At 41.6% G+C, this 19,115-nt stretch overlaps 1 protein-coding gene across 2 annotated transcripts; it reads left to right on the top strand.

Moving 5' to 3' along the window:
* Nucleotides 1-1,194: 1,194 nt before the first annotated feature.
* LOC119651625 (putative fatty acyl-CoA reductase CG5065) lies at nucleotides 1,195-15,569 on the top strand. 2 transcript variants are annotated; one of them, XM_038055287.1, is made up of 9 exons: nucleotides 1,198-1,368; nucleotides 13,458-13,599; nucleotides 13,663-13,887; nucleotides 13,950-14,113; nucleotides 14,171-14,329; nucleotides 14,386-14,681; nucleotides 14,760-15,043; nucleotides 15,104-15,320; nucleotides 15,380-15,569. In XM_038055287.1, the coding sequence occupies exons 2-9, from the start codon at nucleotides 13,500-13,502 to the stop codon at nucleotides 15,474-15,476; spliced, it is 1,542 nt and encodes a 513-aa protein (XP_037911215.1). In that variant the 5' UTR covers nucleotides 1,198-1,368; nucleotides 13,458-13,499; the 3' UTR covers nucleotides 15,477-15,569. The 2 variants fall into 2 exon arrangements, with proteins under 2 accessions (XP_037911216.1, XP_037911215.1); XM_038055288.1 differs by lacking the exon at nucleotides 15,380-15,569 and having other exon boundaries at nucleotides 1,195-1,368; nucleotides 15,090-15,272.
* The last annotated feature ends 3,546 nt before the right edge of the window (nucleotides 15,570-19,115 follow it).

The raw sequence follows: 19,115 nt of genomic DNA, 5'->3' as shown, positions 1-19,115 counted from the left end.
AATTGGCTGTTAAAATCCCCAAGTATGATTTTGATATCATATCTGGAACAGGCTTCGAGGGTTTGTTCTACTGCCTCGTAGAAGGTATCCTTCTCCGACTCTGCAGTCTCCTCTGTAGGGGTGTGAACGTTAATGAGGCTTATATTTCTAAATTTGCCTCGCAAGCGCAGAGTGCATAGCCGTTCGTTTATGTTTCCAAAGCGGTTACCAGCAGGTTTCATTTTTTGGCTGAATAAAAAACTACTCCGAGTGCATGGTTTACTGGATGGCCACTATAATATATGGTAGAGTGACTCTTCTCCAGGAAATTGGTCCCTGTCCAATGTATCTCCTGCAACACTGTTACATCAGCCTTATATTGGGACAGGGTATCGGCTAGTTGCTTGGCAGCTCCATCTCTATACAGAGAGCGCACGTTCCATGAGAAAATGCGCAAATCGTTATTCCGTTGTCGTTGTTGGGTTCGTCGTTGCATTATCAGTCCAGCCCGAGGCTTCTGTTGTGGCTTCGTAACAAGCTGTTTTCCATGTAGGGTTGTTAGCCTTGCCCAACCTCCAACCTGGGGGACCAGTTGGTGAAATTTGTCCCGTTTTTAGGCGCGGGAGACTCGCCCTCATCCTTCTCCATCTGCAGCTTTTCGTTAAGAAAGAGCTTCCAGCGGCCACCATGTGGAGGTGGAGATAGGGTTTGGTAGATCGGTTAGTGTTGGTTCAACAGGCGTGTCCCAGGTTTTATGCTCCATCGCTCCATCTTTGACCACGCAATTAAGATAACAATTCTAAATCAAGGTGAGATGATATTTGCGCTTGCATATTGAATCTACTTCGGCTTCGCGTTTGCATCTGCAACATACCAAAAACGTTGCGAAAACAATTGTGACACTTGCAAGAATCTGATAAATTCAAGCAAATCATCTGTGCGAAATCACCACTTGCGAGCATGACCATCTCATGCGATAAAACGTCGATAAAATTCTTTTATGAATTATTTACAGAAAATATCTAATGAATCAGCAGCTTTCCAACTATTGTTGGCTTGATAAACGGGCAATTTTTCCCACCTGTTATATGCAAAACCGTAAACTGAGCACATTTATATGATAATTACTTTCCTTGCAACGAGTTTATTTCGTAGTTTCGCTGAAAACCCGCAAGTAAGACACAAAACTACAACCGTTTCCTCGTTTGTGTTTGTAAGATTAGCACGGGTAATAGTCGTTATTTCTTTAAGACGGAGGAGCAATTTCCACATAATCCTATATGCACCGAGATGTAAGATGCAGATGGAGTTGGGCTGCATTTAGTAGGTGAACAGTGATTACTAGTTATGGACGCGTTTGCGGAGTAGCATTTCCAAACTGCCTCTAGAGTGAGTGAAAAATAATTTGACTCTGTTTTCAATTAGGATCTAAGCGAGTGTTTTCAATACGTTAATAAATCAGTTCCATGGTGATTTTACTGTGAAAGAAAAATTAAAGCCCACGATTTTACAAAGGCTATATGAGGATTTAGCATGTAAGCCACCATTGTGTTTCCCCGAAATTGAGCAACTTAATTGAAGAACATCAACATTTTTTTTAATATTTATACGAGTTATGATTTTTAAAACCCCTTTCCGATTGTGTAGTGGTGACGATATTATTTGTATTCTCATAACTTTAGGATGCCTATAATATATCAGGACAGTTTAATTTTCAAAGAACATCATTGCGTTTGATTCTGCGTTGCTGTTTATGGGATCAAAAAACGTATAACTCACATGTGTAACATTCAGGTTTGATCACTTTCACATCTTGCTTCTTTGACGCAGATGCAATTTCATAGTGCATTGCTTTCATCTATTGCATTTACACACATTTTGTAACTGCAATCGGATGGAGTTGCAGCGCTTTCGCAGTGCAACCTGATTTCAAACTGAGATCTCCGCAATCGCGGCTCCAAATAAACTAATTTGCTAGTACGGTTACGCAAGTTATATCATCAGGAAATATACTATATTGGCCATGTTTTTATCAATATGTACTTACCTTGACAGAAATATTAGATCAGATCAGATATTCTCATCTGCTGGATAATTTACCTTTGCACCTAAATTTACTATCTAACCAGTCACTTCTCATTAATTAACTTTACACAATTGCAATAGATATATCTGGCGAGTGCCGATTTTCTGATGAATTTTCCTCTTCTGAATTGATTAAGACATTAAAAGTTACAGGAGAATCTGCACCAGTTTTGTAATCCAACAAGGGTCTATTACTCCAATTTTTCCAGTAGATCGGTTTCGTGCTTCCGGTTTACTAAAATCTGGGTGAAATAAAAGTCAATATAAGTGCTATGCATATTTTACAGGTTCATCAAAAGTATTCCTAATACATGTCATTTTCATCCTCCAAAACCATCAGCTAATCGCAAATGAACAGAACGGTTTTTCTAAGTTTTTCTAAAGTTCCATGAGAACCGTGTTCTTTTGTGTCCTTGTGATTAACAACTTAATGTCCTGAAGGAAATTTTCCTTACAAGGAAAAGTACCGCCCCATGAGGCAAAAAAGACAAGAGGAACTCCCAAAAAACTCCAAAGAAGAACATTTTCAAAGTTGCGATGATATGTTTCAAATTATCGGAAAACTCTAATCAATATCAAATATTTTGAATACTATATAATCGCTATTTCATCATCAACATCAACGGCGCAACAACCGGTATCCGGTCTAGGCCTGCCTTAATAAGGAACTCCAGACATCCCGGTTTTGCGCCGAGGTCCACCAATTCAATATCCCTAAAAGCTGTCTGGCGTCCTGACCTATGCCATCGCTCCATCTTAAGCAGGGTCTGCCTCGTCTGCTTTCTCTACCATAGATATTGCCCTTATAGACTTTCCGGGTGGGATCATCCTCATCCATACGGATTAAGTGACCCGTCCACCGTAACCTATTGATCCGGATTTTATCCAGAACCGGACGGCTACGGAATCGTCCATCCTCATGTAGGGGACCAAAAATTCTTCGGAGGATACTTCTCTCGAACGCGGTGAAGAGTTCGCAATTTTTCTTACTAAGAAACCTAGTTTCCGAGGAATACATGAAGACTGGCAAGATCATAGTCTTGTACAGTAAGAGCTTTGACCCTATGGTGAGACGTTTCGAGCGGAACCGTTTTTGTAAGCTGAAATAGGCTCTGTTGGCTGACAACATTTCATCATCGTAGCTGTTACCGGTTGTGATTTTCGACCCTAGATAGGAGAAATTATCAACGGTCTTAAAGTTGTATTCTCCTATCCTTATTCTTCTTCGTGTTTGACCAGTGCGGTTTGATGTTGTTGGTTCGTGGTTCGTCTTCGGTGCTGACGTTGCCACCATATATTTTGTTTTGCCTTCGTTGATGTGCAGCCCAAGATCTCGCGTCGATCACCGCCTGCTCGATCTGGATGAAGACGTCTCGGGTGGTTCTCCCCATGAAGTCGATATCGTCAACATAGGCCAGTAGTTGGGTGGACTTAAAGAGGATCATACCCTTTACATTTACTTCAGCATCACGGATCACTTTCTCGAGGGCCAGGTTAAAGAGGACGCATGATAGGGCATCCCTTGTCGTAGACCGTTGTTGATGTCGAATGGTCTTGAGAGTGATCCTGCTGCTTTTATCTGGTCTCGGACATTGGTCATTGTCAGCCTAGTCGGTCTTATCAATTTCGTCGGGATACCGAATTCTCTCATGGCCGTGTACAGTTTTACCTTGGCTATGCTATCATAGCCGGCTTTAAAGTCGATGAACAGATGGTGCAACTGTTGTCCATATTCCAACAGTTTCTCCATCGCTTGCCGCACAGAGAAAATCTGATCTGTTGCTGATTTGCCTGGAGTGAAGCCTCTTTGGTATGGGCCAATGATGTTCTGGGAGTCTGGGGCTATCCGGCCTAGCAAGATGGTGGAGAATATCTTATAGATGGTACTTAGCAACGTTATACTTCTATAATTGCTGCACTGTGTGATATCTCCCATTTTATGTATAAGACAGATAATGCCTCATTGCCAATCGTCAGGCATTGATTCGCTGTCACATACTTTGAGCGCAAGTTGATGAACCACTTGGTGTAATTGCTCGCCTCCATATTTAACTAATTCGGCTGTAATTCCATCGGCCCTGCCGATTTATGATTTTTAAGCCGATGAATTGCACGGACTGTTTCTTGTATACTTGGTGGTGGCAGTATTTGTCCGTCGTCTTCAGTCGGCGGTACCTTCAACTCGCCGATGTTCTGGTTGTTCAGGATCTCTTAAAGTACTCAACCCATCGATCCAATATGCCCATTCTGTCGGAAATCAGTCTTCCCTCTTTGTCTCGGCAGGATGAGCATCAAGGTGTATAAGGATTCATCCTGCTGACTTGTTGGTAAAACTTCCGCGCCTGGTGCGGTTGCTCCCTGTATTTTTCTAGTTCACAGACTTGTTGGTTCTCCCATTCTTCCTTTTTCCGTCTGTGAAGTCGCTTCTCCGCTCGACGGAGTTCGTGATAAGTCTCTGCGCGTGCCCGCGTTCTTTGAGAATGAAACATAACTCGGTATGCAGCATTCTTCCCTATATGTTCTGACATTCATCAAGGCTGAGAGATGGCGGCGCTCAATCAGCACGTGGTCAATTTGGCTGAAAATGGTCCCGTCTGGAGAGGCCCACGTATGTTTGTGAACCGCTTTCCACGTAAACCAGGTACTTCCAACAACCATTTCGTGTGATGCTGCTAACTGGATAATGCGCAATCCGGTATCATTGGTATCCTTATGTAAGCTATGGGAGCCAACGTATCGCCTGAATACTGGCTCCCTCCCTACTTGACTGTTGATATCTCCAAGTATGATTTTAATATCATACTTGGGACAGGCTTCGAGGGTCCGCTCAACTGCCTCGTAGAAGGTCTACTTCTCCGACTCTGCAGTCTCCTCTGTAGGGGCGTGAACGTTTATGAGGCTTATATTTCTAAACTTGCCTCACAAACGCAGAGTGCATAGCCTTTTGCTTATATTTTCAAAGCTGTCAGTTGTCAGCTCTACCCAGCCCCCAACCTGGAGGACCAGTTGGTACATTTAGTCCCGTTCTTCGGCGCGGGAGACTCGCCTTCATCCTTCTCCGTATGCAGCTTTTCGTGAAGAAAGAAATCCCAGCGATCACCACGTCGAGGTGGAGATAGGATTTGGTAGTAGAACTGTTGGTGTTGGTTTAGCAGGCGTTTTCCAGGTTTTATGCTCCATCGTGGGTACCAATCCACGTTTCGCCCTGGGACCTATACTACCCTTTGACCGCCTTTGTTATTATACTCTAGAAAACCTACTGGCTTGCAAAATTAGCGTTTTCATGACTTGAGACCCGGTTAGGAGCAACAAAATTGTAATTTCTGATATAGGAAAGAAGGATGCCTTCTATGAGCAACTATACACAGTTGAAGAGGGGCTTCCTAAAAGTGACACTGCAATCGTTATGCAAGGGTAGCCTGCTAGTTAATTGAGTATCTGATGTGAATACATGGTCTTGTAACCAGCTACTTCGTTATCGGTGACACATTTTTCAACACAGTTTGGTTGTGACTGACCAGTAGCGAACATCTAGTCTGATCGACCACAGCGCGATCGACAGTGTATTTAAGAGTTGTCTTTCCATATCAAAAAGGATACTAATATTGCCTTGAAAGGGACCATCATTTGATTATCGCTTACGCGATTACAGGTTGCTACTGCGCCCGTTCGCAAGGGTGCAGAACAGCGACCCCCCAAATTCAAAACCGGCAGTTTCGATGATCCCGCTATGGGCCAGCAGCGATAAAACTTTCTTGGTGTGTAAACTAGACAAACTATAGGCAATCCTCCCGAGAATACTAAGTGTTGGGTCTTTACCGTTGATCGCCTGGCTTTGGCAGTAGGGCAAAAGAGTCACTCCGGCGAAATAATATCAGACGATGCAAAATATTGGTGTTGTATCGAAGTAAATTCTGAGAGAAATTTAAGGTCCACAGCGGAGTCCTACAGAGCAATATTTTACCACGAATAATGTTTTTGCTCATTATCGATGACGCCCTTAATTCTGCCTTACCCGGAAGACATAGTGGCGTTCAATGGGTGATGCCATCCTTCTTTCGAAACTTCGTCTACACTGATGGCAGAGTCGGATTGAGGATAAAAGGTTCTCAATTAAAGAATCGTTGCTTCTGACGATGGTGTCACGGAACTTTCATTATTTTACCTAAAATCTGAGCATCTCTACAATTACGATTGCTTCGCTTCAAGTTTCTCTCTATGTTACTATATGGAAAGAGCGCAAAGAAAATGATCACCATCGTTATCTAAATTTTAAGTTATCATCAATTGATATCAGCGTCATCTCATCAGGAAAGTATGGCTTGAAACAATAACAAATGAGTAGCTTCACCGACAGAAAACGTAAGTGGCAGTGGATAAGACACATATTGGGTAAGGGCGAGAACTCCATGGCGGGTTACGACGTACAATGGAATATACGTATTATCTCAGAATTGGTGACGAATGTGTCATCCTAGTGGTGTAGTGCAGTAGAGGAAGCGTGAGCAACCATGTGCATTGCTAATCCGCGATTACAAACACTTTTTAGACAGTGGCGCGGGGGATCTAAACTGCAAAAACATATTGCTAACAATCAGAAGACATTGTAAACTAAAAATAATCCATCCATATGATCGAGCATTTTCAGGCGCTCCCAGAAAGAAATCTTATGATGCAGCTCAAGAAATCCAAGGATGTAATTTAATGTAATTCTTGAGCCAAATCGGAAAGTCGTTAGGACATAAGGGCTAGAAGGTGGAGATCACTATAATCTACAAAGATATAGATGAAATCACCACAAAGGAGGGGGTTCGTGACGTTCTGGAGAAGCGTTGAAAACGCTGAGGAAAGCCTACGGGGGAACACAAACCGCCATTATCAGCCTACCAGCATAGGCATCATTCAAACTGTTATCAGTAGAAAAAGTAAGAATAGGCTGGGTGGTGTTGACTTAGAGAGCAGGTGACACTGAAGCGATGCTTTAGATGCCTTGGTTTCCTTCGGTCACATTGCGAAGGCATACACTAGTCCAAATGTCAGGTCGAAGCAATGCAGGAAATGTGAAGTGGAAGGACATATCAGCATAGACTGTGGAGCTGGCCCAAACTGCTTACAGCGCAAAGAAAAAAAGGGCACATTGCAGGCAGCAGCAGGTGCCCGGAATGAGCCAAGTTGGTGGCTTTTGGGTTCACGACCAAACGGGCCAGGCAGTGCTATGAGGTTACGGAGAACAAGCCTTCCAGGAAATGATAGAGCATCCGAAGGAAGGCTTCATCAGAGCGAAGATGATGGGTATTCACATCTACAGCTGCTATGCTCAGCGCAGTGCGACACTTACCGAGTATGAACAGATACAGAGCACTCTGGTTTTGTATGCAACACGTTGGTTGATAACAATAGCGGGTGATTTTAATGCGTGGGCTCTTGATTGGCGCAAACGGATAACGAATGTGCGTTTTCTACCAAAACTAGCAGTATCATGTCTTGTATCAGTCTTTCTCAAAGTGGACGATAACGCCCTCTTGTGGGTGCTAAGGGTCTAGAGGGGGCCATAAGGAAACCAGAAAAAATTTGTTTTCATTTGAATAAAAGACACTTTTAATGTTATAAAGTTGCGTTTTAATTGCTCCCAGTGGTAAAAAGTTTCGTTTAGAATGTAAATTTAAACTCCAGACCAGACTAATATAGAACATTATAATTAAACTTATTCGTTCAATGTGTGGTAATGTACTGCCGCAATTTCAAATTGAAACTCAAAATATTTACAGCACAAAGAACGGAACGCGAGGCAGTAGGCATAGAAATGCAAATTAGTCGGCAGTTGTTTCAGTCATCCCTTCTTTATAATATTCTCGATCTTATATTCTTCTTCTTTTGTTATTTTTAAAAAATATTTGCATATCTGAGATTCTACATATTGCAACAAGCCTAAGTAGGGAAACCCCATGAGGAAAATTAGTTAGAATTCAATCATCAACCATTATATTAGTCATATTTCGGTCAACTTTTGGGACCCTTGTTGAATAATTTGTAACGACAAATTGTGAATTGCGATGGTCAATGATCATCCTGAGCGATACCATGACCGTCAGGTTGCGGATAAAATCCGGCTGAATACGTTACGGTGGGCGGGTCACTTAATCCGTATGGATGAGGATGATCCCACCCGGAAAGTCTATAAGGGCAATATCTATGGTAGAAAAAGAAGACGAGGTAGACCCTGCCTAAGATGGAGCGAAGGCGTAAGCCAGGACGTCAGACAGCTTTTGGGGATATTGAATTGGTGGACCTCGGCGTAAAACCGGGATATCTAGAGTTCCTTTTTAAGGCAGGCCTAGACCGGATACCGGTTGTTGCGCCGTGGATGATGATGAATGATCATCCTAAGTGGTCGGAGACGACCAAGAGGGGAGAGCTATCCCAAAACCTAAAAGCTTAGCGAAATTGGTCGTCGATACGAGCTTGCTGGTCTCTATGCTAGCCACGCTCGATAATGTCGGGAGGGGGGTTCTTCGAAACTCTACGTGCCGTTATACAAACTTTCACGTGTCCTTTATCGATACGGGGAACCTGAAAAATAGAGCCAACATGGGACTCCGCATGCACCTAACGAATGTTCAATACGAGAGCTAAATTGGAAAGCGAAAGTAAAAAAAAACAAGTCGGGAAACCGGAAGCTGGACGCTTCAGGTACGAAAGGTTTTGTGTATTTCTTTGTACGTAGCACGTAATATATGCATATATTATGTGAGAATATCCACTTTCGGATGACATTGACATTCATAGTCTTGAATTTACGAGGAAGTGACAACTTTGACGTATTATAACTTTGTTAGTAATAGTGGTATTTCGACCAAACTTGGTGAGATCATACTCTATGTTATACCCTATATTATTGCGAAATTTCATGTTGCTAACATGAACTTAAGGGGGGTTTTGCAGCCAATTACTAAAAATTATGGTAATATACTATTATTAACTTTATTTGTACAGATATCAGTATGGAAGGTATTTCGGAGCCCAGGTACCATATAGTGGCAGCCTCCTGATTTTTTTCAGATTTTTCGGTTTAGTAGTTTCTGAGAATGGCCCTCTTAAAGGAATGATCACTTTCAACCCTCCGCACTCCCCACCTTTCTAACAAATGTCAAAAATAAGACCGGCTTCGGAAAGTACTAACCGGGACCTTTAATTTGATACCCCACATGACTATATTTGATGAAAAAAAAATTTACACCCCCCTTTTGCATGTATGGGGACCCCCCCTTAAATTCAACGCAAAGTGATGTAACTCACTGTATGCGTGAGCGTTCACAGTTCACACCTTTGTACCAAATTTGGTGTCAATCGCTATAACTGTTTCCGAGAAAAATGCGTGTGACGGACAGACAGACAGACAGACAGACAGACAGACAGACAGACAGACAGACAGACGGACAGACAGACAGACAGACAGACGGTAAACCGATTTTAATAAGGTTTTGTGTTTACACAAAACCTTAATTATCGGCTCGGCTGCGCGCGTATAACCGTGAAACTCCGGGCCCGAGTGCCGCCATCCACAACCGATGTTTCTCCTGCCTTAGATGTGCAATGAGACGCGGTCTTTTAGATTCCCTCCCCGCCTTGGCATCCTCAGCCCATTCTATTGCAGGATGTCCCTTTATTAAGATGAGTCTTGCGTGCTAGAAAGGAATAAGGAAAGAAGAAGTCCTCAAGTTAAACAAATTTAGTTTTTATTTATATCAATCATATAATAATTAAAGAGCCTTCAAATAAACTTAAAGCAGAAAATTAATAAGAAACAAGACGCAACACCAGAAGCTGATGCTTCAGGAATAAAGGTTTTGTGTTCAACTTAGGTGAGAAATTTCTACGCACATTTTTCAATCCAACATATTACAGACATGAATATCATCCTCACCCTAAGAAGCAAGAACTGTATTCCTGTATGTATATAAATTGATCGTACCCATATTTCCGATTTACTTGGTGCACAAAAGAATACATAAGTACATACATAGTACGTATATTGAATACCGCTGGTTTAATGTACAAATATATCTATCTGAATTTGACACTATCCGCAAACTTCATTACCACGTATATATACCTACATACACACATATGTCTGGCAGGAGTAATTGAGATTGATGTACAAATGATTAAAAAACTAAAAAAATTAATACATACACGTTGTAGAATCCATGAAATTCACAAAAAAAAATGGCGAAGTTTCACCCTTTATAACTTTTTTAATTATAGTTGTATTTTCTTCAAACTTGACCAAATTGTGCCTTATCTCTTTCACCAGTGTTAAGTTTTGTACTTCTAGGATGAACTTAAGAGGGGTAAATTTCTAAAACATGAGAATATAGTATTATTAACTTTATTTGTTCAGATATCGGAATGAGATGTATTTTGAGGCCTAGATTTCGTAAGGATACACCACTGTGATTTTCTTCAGATTTTTTGATTGGACAGTTTCTAAGAACGAGATCTGTAGATCTGTATCATTTTTTGGGGCACACATTTTGAGCTCTAATTCCTCTATGTTTCACCTAATATCATGAACATGATCGTTTCGGAAAAGTATTAATTAAGCCCTTTCATTTGATACCCCACATGACCATATTTGATGGAAAAAAAATTTACACACCCCTTTCACAAGTGTGGGGAGCCTCCCCCCTCAAACTCAGCCCAAAACGGCACCACTGGCTATATGTAAAGGAGATCATAGTCCACAACTTCTTACCGAATTTCGAGAAAATTGGTTGAGCCGTTTTCGAGTAAATTCGGCGTGATAGGCAGACAGACAGATATTGAAAGGAATAAAAATAGAAACATAAATCTGAAAAATTTAAAGAAATAAAAATAGGAAAATGAATCATAAAAAAGTATGAAAAATGGTGATATTCATACAAGTAAAGTACGAAACCCTCTTTCTTTCCGAGCTCTGAACGTCCAGTTCCCGGGCGTTTTCAGAAAAAAAATAATAAAAACTCATCGCCGACGTGCATTCACCTACCTCCGGTTGAAGGATCAGGTCATACGGCAGTTCTCTGGAGGTGTTGGCGCCGACTGCGGATAAAGCTCGCCATCCACGTTCAATTCGGCTTATGGGTTACGCCGGAAGAGCCCACAATGCACCCGCCCACCAGTTAAACTGAATTCACCATCCACGTACCGGTAAGCTGCAACATTATTAGTTCAAAACGTGGTAGGACTTGAGGCGAGAATTTGACATTTTTGTATGTAAGCATTTATCAAAAATCGTCATTAGCAATAAAGATGCGCATAAAATTATCGCAGCCTAAATAAATATGAAATCCTCGCTCACAGCCTAAACAAAAATATCTGCCCGGTTGGCCGAACAGCCAAAACCGATAGACATCCCATCCACGTTGTGGCCGCCGGTTAAATGCGGGCTGTTCAGGCATAACTGACAGGGAAAACTTTACGTGGATGGCGGGCTTAAGATGCCAATTCAGCCACACTGACGGCAGCGGTGAATGCTTTGCATTTGAGAGAGCCGTTGCGAATTCGTTCGAAGGCACCTCGAGAAATCGACGTTCGAGTAGCCGCATGCCGCGGTCCGCATCGAACTCCAGCGTATGTTGGTACCATCCTAGGTTTGCACAAAGTGTACCAGCCCAGGAACTTTTCTCGCGATTCCAAAAAACTGAGTTCATTGGGAAGTGTAACGACATCTACCCGAATTACAGCAACACTTCGCTTTACAGTGTGCAACCCCCTTAATGGATGCAATTATCTGATAGACACAGGGACGGAAGTCTTAGTCCCCCCCCCCCCCCCCCGTCTCGATACCCAACAAGCTATTCCTCTGCAGCTGAAATTATCGGTAGTAAACTCCACGTCAATCGCAACTTGCGGCTACAAGTAAGTAGACGTGAGTCTTGGCTGGCCTCGGACCTTTTCGTAGTGTTTCACACTAGCTGGCATCAGTGTTTCCGTATTAGGCGCAGACTTCCTTTGTCACTATAGGCAGCTGGTAGACATGCAGCGTTGGTCCCTGATAGACCACACAACCACTCTTTGGTCGTTAAGGAAAATTTCAACCTGCTCGAACAACAACACAATTTCTATCATTTTTGAGGACGTTGCCGATCCACGCATTCGCGCACTCCTCCAAAAATATCACAGCATTACTACCGAATGTATTCTCTCAGCCAATTAAGCATGATGTCCAGCATCACATCAACACTACTAGTTCCCCAATCTTCTCATAGGTTCGTCCTCTCCCAACCCAGAAGTTCACTGTTGCGCGGAAAGTGTTGCGAAATGTTGTATAATACTTAGGCAGGGCATAAACGGACCTTACAGCATCAGTTGGTCATCTCTCTTCCATTTGGTCCCCAAGCCTAATGGCGAATGGCAACCTTGTGGAAATTATAGACGCCTGAATGTTCAAGCGATTCCGAACTGGCACTCCATTCCACTCATCCAAGGCTTTGCGCATTATTTGTGTTTTCTCGACCTTGGATTTCGTCAAGGCTTACCATTAAAATCCTGTAGCTCCCGAAGGTATTTCTAACACAGAATTTTCACACCTTTTGGGCTCTTCGACTTCACACGGATGACTTTTGGCAATGCAGCATAAAACTTCTAGAGATTCATCCACTCTATAGTAGAAAACTTGAATTTTTGTTTCATCTACTTGGATAACATTCTGATCGCATCTTCTACCGGTCCGAGCAATTGGTACATCTTGAGTGCATTTCTCAACGCTTCCTTGAAAGTGGCGTAATTCTCAACGCTGACAAATGCAAATTTTTCCGGCAGTATGTGAAATTTCGAAGCCATTCTACCATCCCTGATGGCATTCAAGCCGATCCAGACAAAGTGCCAGCGTTCGCGAGATTTCCGCAGCTATTTGTCCTCAATAAGATGCACCTCTAGCCGTATTCATCAATATCTCAAACACCGCAGTAGGCGCTGCTCTTTACCAAACGGTGAATCAAAGCTGGCAACCGCTGGGTCCTTCGCAGAACAGGTGAGTATCTTTCTTCAATTCCTTGCGGGCAGGCGGTTCATTGTGTTCACAGACCATAAGCCTCTGACTTTTGCCTTACGGCCAAAACTCGACAAGGCGTCCGCTCATCCACTTGAGTACTTAGCGTACATCAGCCAGTACATATCGGACGTTCAACATATGTCCGGTAAAGACAACTTAGTCGCTACCACAGAAGTGAAATTGTTAACTTTAAAGTGTAATAAATGAACATTCAAAATTTAAAATCAATAGCTTTTGTCGCTTTCCTTTTACGACATGTTAAAGAGGAAAGCTGATCCTACGTGTTTTAACAGTAAATTATGGTAGCCCCTCACTAAAAATGAAAACCATATTAACGAGAGTAAAATGTTTCTTCCAGCTTCTCTTATGAATTCAATGAAGTTGAAGAATTAAAGTCAAAATGAGTATCGATCCTGAAAGGAAAAGTACTGAATCCAATAATCCAGTCCGCAATTTATCTATAAGTGAATTCTATAAGGATGCCGTAGTTTTTATAACGGGTAAGTTGTCTTTCAATGAGATTTTTCAGAATCAACTTTGACTTTTCTCTAATATCATTCTAGGCGCCACGGGATTTCTAGGAAAAGTCCTTATTGAAAAACTCTTGCGAACTTGTTCAGATATCAAAGCTATTTACATTCATATTCGCCCTAAGAGAGGCGTATCCAGTGATTTTCGTTACAAAGATTTCCTAAAACATGACATCTTTAATAACGTCAGATTAAAAAACCCGGTTCTGTTGGAAAAGATTGTATGCGTCGCTGGCGATGTTACACAGTCAAAATTGGGTAAGTTCCGTGATTACCTTCTTAAATTATTAAAGGATCTAATAGGCCGCATAAAAAACTAGGTCTCAGTGATGCAGACTATGAAATGGTGCTAAATGATGTTACGATCGTTATTCATAGTGCCGCTACTGTGAAATTTAATGAGCCGTTAAAGAATGCCGGAAATCTTAACGCCCATGGCACGAAACGATTGATGGAAATGTGCATGAAAATGCGAAAACTTAAGGTCTGGAATTACAATTCTATCTATGCTAACAAATGATGATGTTTTCCTATATTTCAGAGCTTTGTTCATGTCTCAACAGCATTTTCCAATCCAGGCCGCAATTATGTTGAGGAAATAGTTTACCCCTCGTGTTCTCCTCTTGACAAGGACTCTTTCATGAATTGCATTGAAATTTTGCCAGCTGAGGTCCTTGATTCTATTTTTGATATCATAAAGGTTAGCGATGATCGCTGAGTTTTCTTCATTAAATTTACTTTTTGTTTTTTGAACAGGGACCACATCCTAATACCTACACTCTGACCAAATCAATAGCTGAACTTATCGTATCTGAGTACAGTCAAAGATTTCCTGTTGCGATCGTGCGACCATCTATAATAACAGGGTCATTGGCTGAGCCTTATCCAGGTTGGGTGGATAACACTCAGGCAATTACAGGCATCATCATGGAAATCGGCCGCGGTACCATAAAAAGTATTGAAGGGGATAGAGACCTTGTGTGCGACATAATTCCTGTGGACATTGTGGCTAATACCCTCATCGGAGCTGCTTGGAGAGGATATGTTTATAAGTACACTTTCTTTTACTTTTCCCAAAAAGGCAAAAGCGTTTGAAATAATATTATCACTTTCACGATGTCTTTTTACAGCAGTCAAAGTGCACAAGTTTATAATTGCACATCCGGACAACTGCGCCCAATCTTTTGGAAGGAGTTAGGCTTCTATACTCAGAAATGGTCTAGAAAATTTCCATCAAAATATTTGATGCTCTATCCGCACTTCGACTTCAGAACAAATCGGTTAATGCATAGATTCTATGAAACGTTTTTCCATTTGCTTCCTGCTTATGTTTTTGATATCATACTGAAATGGCAAGGTTCGAAGCCAATCATGATGAAAATTGCTAAGAAACTGCAAATATCTTGTGATCTTGGTAAGTATTTAAGTATTTTTTATGAAAGCACTTTAAAGAAAAACAGAGATTCCATTTCAGGGACATTCTTCGTGTTGAATCAGTGGATTTTCGAAAATAGAAATCAAAAACAACTCGTAGCAGAAATAAAAGCTGACAAGTTAGGAGATGAATTTTCTTGTGATATATCTCAATTGGACTATGATGAGTACATCAAAAACTTCGTAGTTGGTATTCGGAAATATGTCCTTAAAGACAATGATGAAAGCCTCCCAAAAGCTAAACGAAAACTTTTGATGTAAGTTGATTCTAGATTTATTTATTTCATCACAATATTTGTTATATGTATATTTTCAGCTTGTTCTGGGTACGGACACTTTTCTATTGGGGATTGATCCCGCTTTTAATTTATTTCTTCGGAAAAATTTTCAAGTTGTTGGTATTCCCAGTTTAGCAAAAATCCAAGTGAATATGTTAAGCTTATTGGTCCGTGGTGTTGTACTAAATCTAAACTATCAAAACTACAAATAAAAATTATAAATGAATAGTGACTTTTTCAATATTGCATCTCAATTTAATATCGCATACCGCATTGTTTATAGTTAAAATCAGCTCTGACAATTCTGAAACGTACAAATGTACACCGGAAAATAAAGTTCAGAATATATTAAACGTTGATTCGGCCTGTGTTGCGTTACTGCAACAAGACGTAGATGAAACAGACCGGAGAGCAAAAAGTTAATGCTTTCGAACGTCGACCTCTCAGGAGAATCTTAGACAAAGTGAAGGTAGATGGGGGATGGGGATGGCGAATAAGATACAACAGTGACAGCACAGGTCTTAAGGAATTGTTCCGTTGGAACCTATCTATATCAAATTGCACATATGTACCTCTCAAGAATACAAGCATTATAACCATTATATATATATATAAAGTAGTTCCATGTGTAGAGTGCAATTCGAACTTCTTTTTGATTTCACGAGAAAGTTCTGCTGCGCCAAATTTGTTCCTTTTTCAGTTGTGAATTTTACATCAGTTCGGATAAATTAACGAATGATTACAATCTCAAAGAACAGTAGTTGCATTTGTCGATCAAAATCATACTAATTTTACATACATTCATTTTTCATTAGTTTGCATTGAGACAAGAACGAAATACTTCCATAAAGTCCCACTGGAATACGCAGAACGGCGTACATGCGCAATAATCTGTATGAATAGAGCTTTACACGTTATTCGTTCTCCGACATTGGAAGGCGTCGAGCTAGAAAAATGGAGACGAAGGCCAATGACTGACATCGGACTGTAACACCATAGAAAAAGTGGCTCTTCTTTGTAAACAACCGCATTCATAGCCTCTCATGTGCCAACGGATTTCACATCAATTCATAAACGTTAGAAAGATGTGCACTAGATTGACAATTAGTAACTAGGTTTTTCGGACGAACTCTTTTATTTTAATCATTTAATTTCGAAGCGATTACTCCAAAGCAAACATAACCGGAACAGAAACACAAATTATCAATATTGATTGATCAACCAATACCAATCCAAGAGTGATAGAAGGAAATGACAGTTATTTTCTCTTAATTTTAACCATAACGATTTCTACCAGTATTCCTATGTTACTTGTTTTAGCTCATATTATGGGCTTTGAATTTATTAGAACCATTTTCCAATATTCCCCGCATGCCGACCAAGAACATGCATCCAATGTCGTTAAAAACAAAATGATCGTTCACCTGATGGTCTGGTAACAAAAGCTCGGACATAGAACGCGACCTCGGTAAAAATGACTATAAACTCCTCTGTTTTGGTAGCCCACACACACAATACGTTGTTGGCATTATCATCTCTGAGGGTTTCCGTGATTCCATTGAAGAAGTCAAGCGATGTGATGACCGACTAATGAACCTCACAATTATATCAGCTGATCGCACTATTCACTTCTTCGCCGCGTACGCACCACAGACAGGTTGACTTGATGCCGAGGAAGATTTTTTCTGGAAACTTTTCGATACGAAGACCTTCAACGTGCCTGCTGATGACTATATTATCATTGCGGGCGACCTTAATGGGCATATGGGTGAAAAGGCAGACGGCAACAGGTGCCATAGGGGAAACGTGTTTGAAGCACTCAATGAGGATGACATGCATGTTGTCGAATTACCGGACACCAACGACTTTATAATTATGAATACATGGTTCATCAAACGATTTTCTCATCTTTCTATATTTTATGATGGGAACAGCAAAACGCAAATCGACTATATTCTCATAAGACGTTGACATTTTATCACCATCACTGACTGCAACGCCGTTCCCTATAAGACCATCGCACCTCAATATCGGCCGTTGATTGCCGTCTTACGGATCGAGCCACGAATAAAAAAAAACTTGAGGAACGCACATTATGTGGTGGCAATTTCGTGAGCAAAGAGAAAAAGTAACCTCTCTTACGCGATTACCGACTATAATGAATGGCAAAAAATCGTGGAATCAAGCTAAAAACACGATCTACAAAGTAAAAAAGCACCACAGTTCCCATTTAAAAATAAGTCGGGATACCGGAAGCCGGGCGCTTCGGGTATGAAGATTAATTAATAAGGAACTCCAGACATCCCGGTTTTGCGCCGAGGTCCACCAATTCGATATCCCTAAAAGCTGTCTGGCGTCCTGACCCACGCCATCGCTCCATCTTAGGCAGGGTCTGCCTCGTCTTCTTTTTCTACCATAGATATTGCCCTTATAGACTTTCCGGGCTGGATCATCTTCATCCATACGGATTAAGTGACCCTCCCACCGTAACCTATTGAGCCGGATTTTATCCACAACCTGACGGTCATGGTATCGCTCATAGATTTCGTCATTGTGTAGGCTACGGAATCGTCCATCCTCATGTAGGGGGCCAAAAATTCTTCGGAGGATTCTTCTCTCGAACGCGGCCAAGAGTTCGCAATTTTTCTTGCTAAAAACCCAAGTTTCCGAGGAATACATGAGGACTGGCAAGATCATAGTCTTGTACAGTAAGAGCTTTGACCCTATGGTGAGACGTTTCGAGCGGAACAGTCTTTGTAAGCTGAAATAGGCTCTGTTGGCTGACAACAACCGTGCGCGGATTTCATCATCGTAGTTGTTATCGGTTGTGATTTTCGACCCTAGATAGGAGAAATTATCAACGGTCTCAAAGTTGTATTCTCCTATCCTTATTCTTCTTCGTGTTTGTGTTTGACCAGTGCGGTTTGATGTTGTTGATTGATTCGTCTTCGGTGCTGACGTTGCCACCATATATTTTGTCTTGCCTTCATTGATGTGCAGCCCAAGATCTCGCGCCGCCTGCTCGATCTGGATGAAGGCAGTTTGTACATCTCGGGTCGTTCTTCCCATGATGTCGATATCGTCAGCATAGGCCAGTAATTGGGTGGACTTGAAGAGGATCGTACCTCTTGCATTTACCTCAGCATCACGGATCACTTTCTCGAGGGCCAGGTTAAAGAGGACGCATGATAGCGCATCCCCTTGTCGTAGACCGTTGTTGATGTCGAATGGTCTTGAGAGTGATCCTGCTGCTTTTATCTGGCCTCGCACATTGGTCAGGGTCAGCCTAGTCAGTCTTATTAATTTCGTCGGGATACCAATTCTCTCATGGCCGTGTACAGTTTTACCCTGGCTATGCTATCATAGGCGGCTTTAAAGTCGATGAATAGATGGTGCAACTGTTGTCCATATTCCAACAGTTTCTCCATCGCTTGCCGCAGAGAGAAAATCTGATCTGTTGCTGATTTGCCTGGAGTGAAGCCTCTTTGGTATGGGCCAATGACGTTCTGGGCGCCGGATAGCCATCCGGCCTAGTAAGATAGTGGAGAATATCTTATAGATGGTACTCAGCAACGTGATACCTCTATAATTGCTGCACTGTGTGATATCTCCCTTTTTATGTATGAGACAGATAATGCCTCGTTGCCAATCGTCAGGCATTGATTCGCTGTCCCATACCTTGAGCACAAGTTGATGAACCACTTGGTGTAACTGGTCGCCTCCATATTTAACCAATTCGGCTGTAATTCCATCGGCTCCTGGCGACTTATGATT

The sequence above is a fragment of the Hermetia illucens genome, chromosome 3 (assembly GCF_905115235.1).
Source record: "Hermetia illucens chromosome 3, iHerIll2.2.curated.20191125, whole genome shotgun sequence".
Classification (NCBI taxonomy): Eukaryota; Metazoa; Arthropoda; class Insecta; order Diptera; family Stratiomyidae; genus Hermetia; species Hermetia illucens.
Note: the sequence above shows the minus strand (reverse complement) of the source record. Positions and strands in the feature narration are given on the sequence as shown.

What these genes read in the sequence shown, in the direction of transcription:
- LOC119651625 (XM_038055287.1), top strand. Translation starts at nt 13,500, where the DNA reads ATGAGTATCGATCCTGAAAGGAAAAGTACTGAATCCAATAATCCAGTC. An exon ending in TGAAAATGCGAAAACTTAAG is followed by an intron (nt 14,114 to 14,170) that starts GTCTGGAATTAC and finishes CCTATATTTCAG; the next exon opens with AGCTTTGTTCATGTCTCAAC. An exon ending in TGGAGAGGATATGTTTATAA is followed by an intron (nt 14,682 to 14,759) that starts GTACACTTTCTT and finishes GTCTTTTTACAG; the next exon opens with CAGTCAAAGTGCACAAGTTT.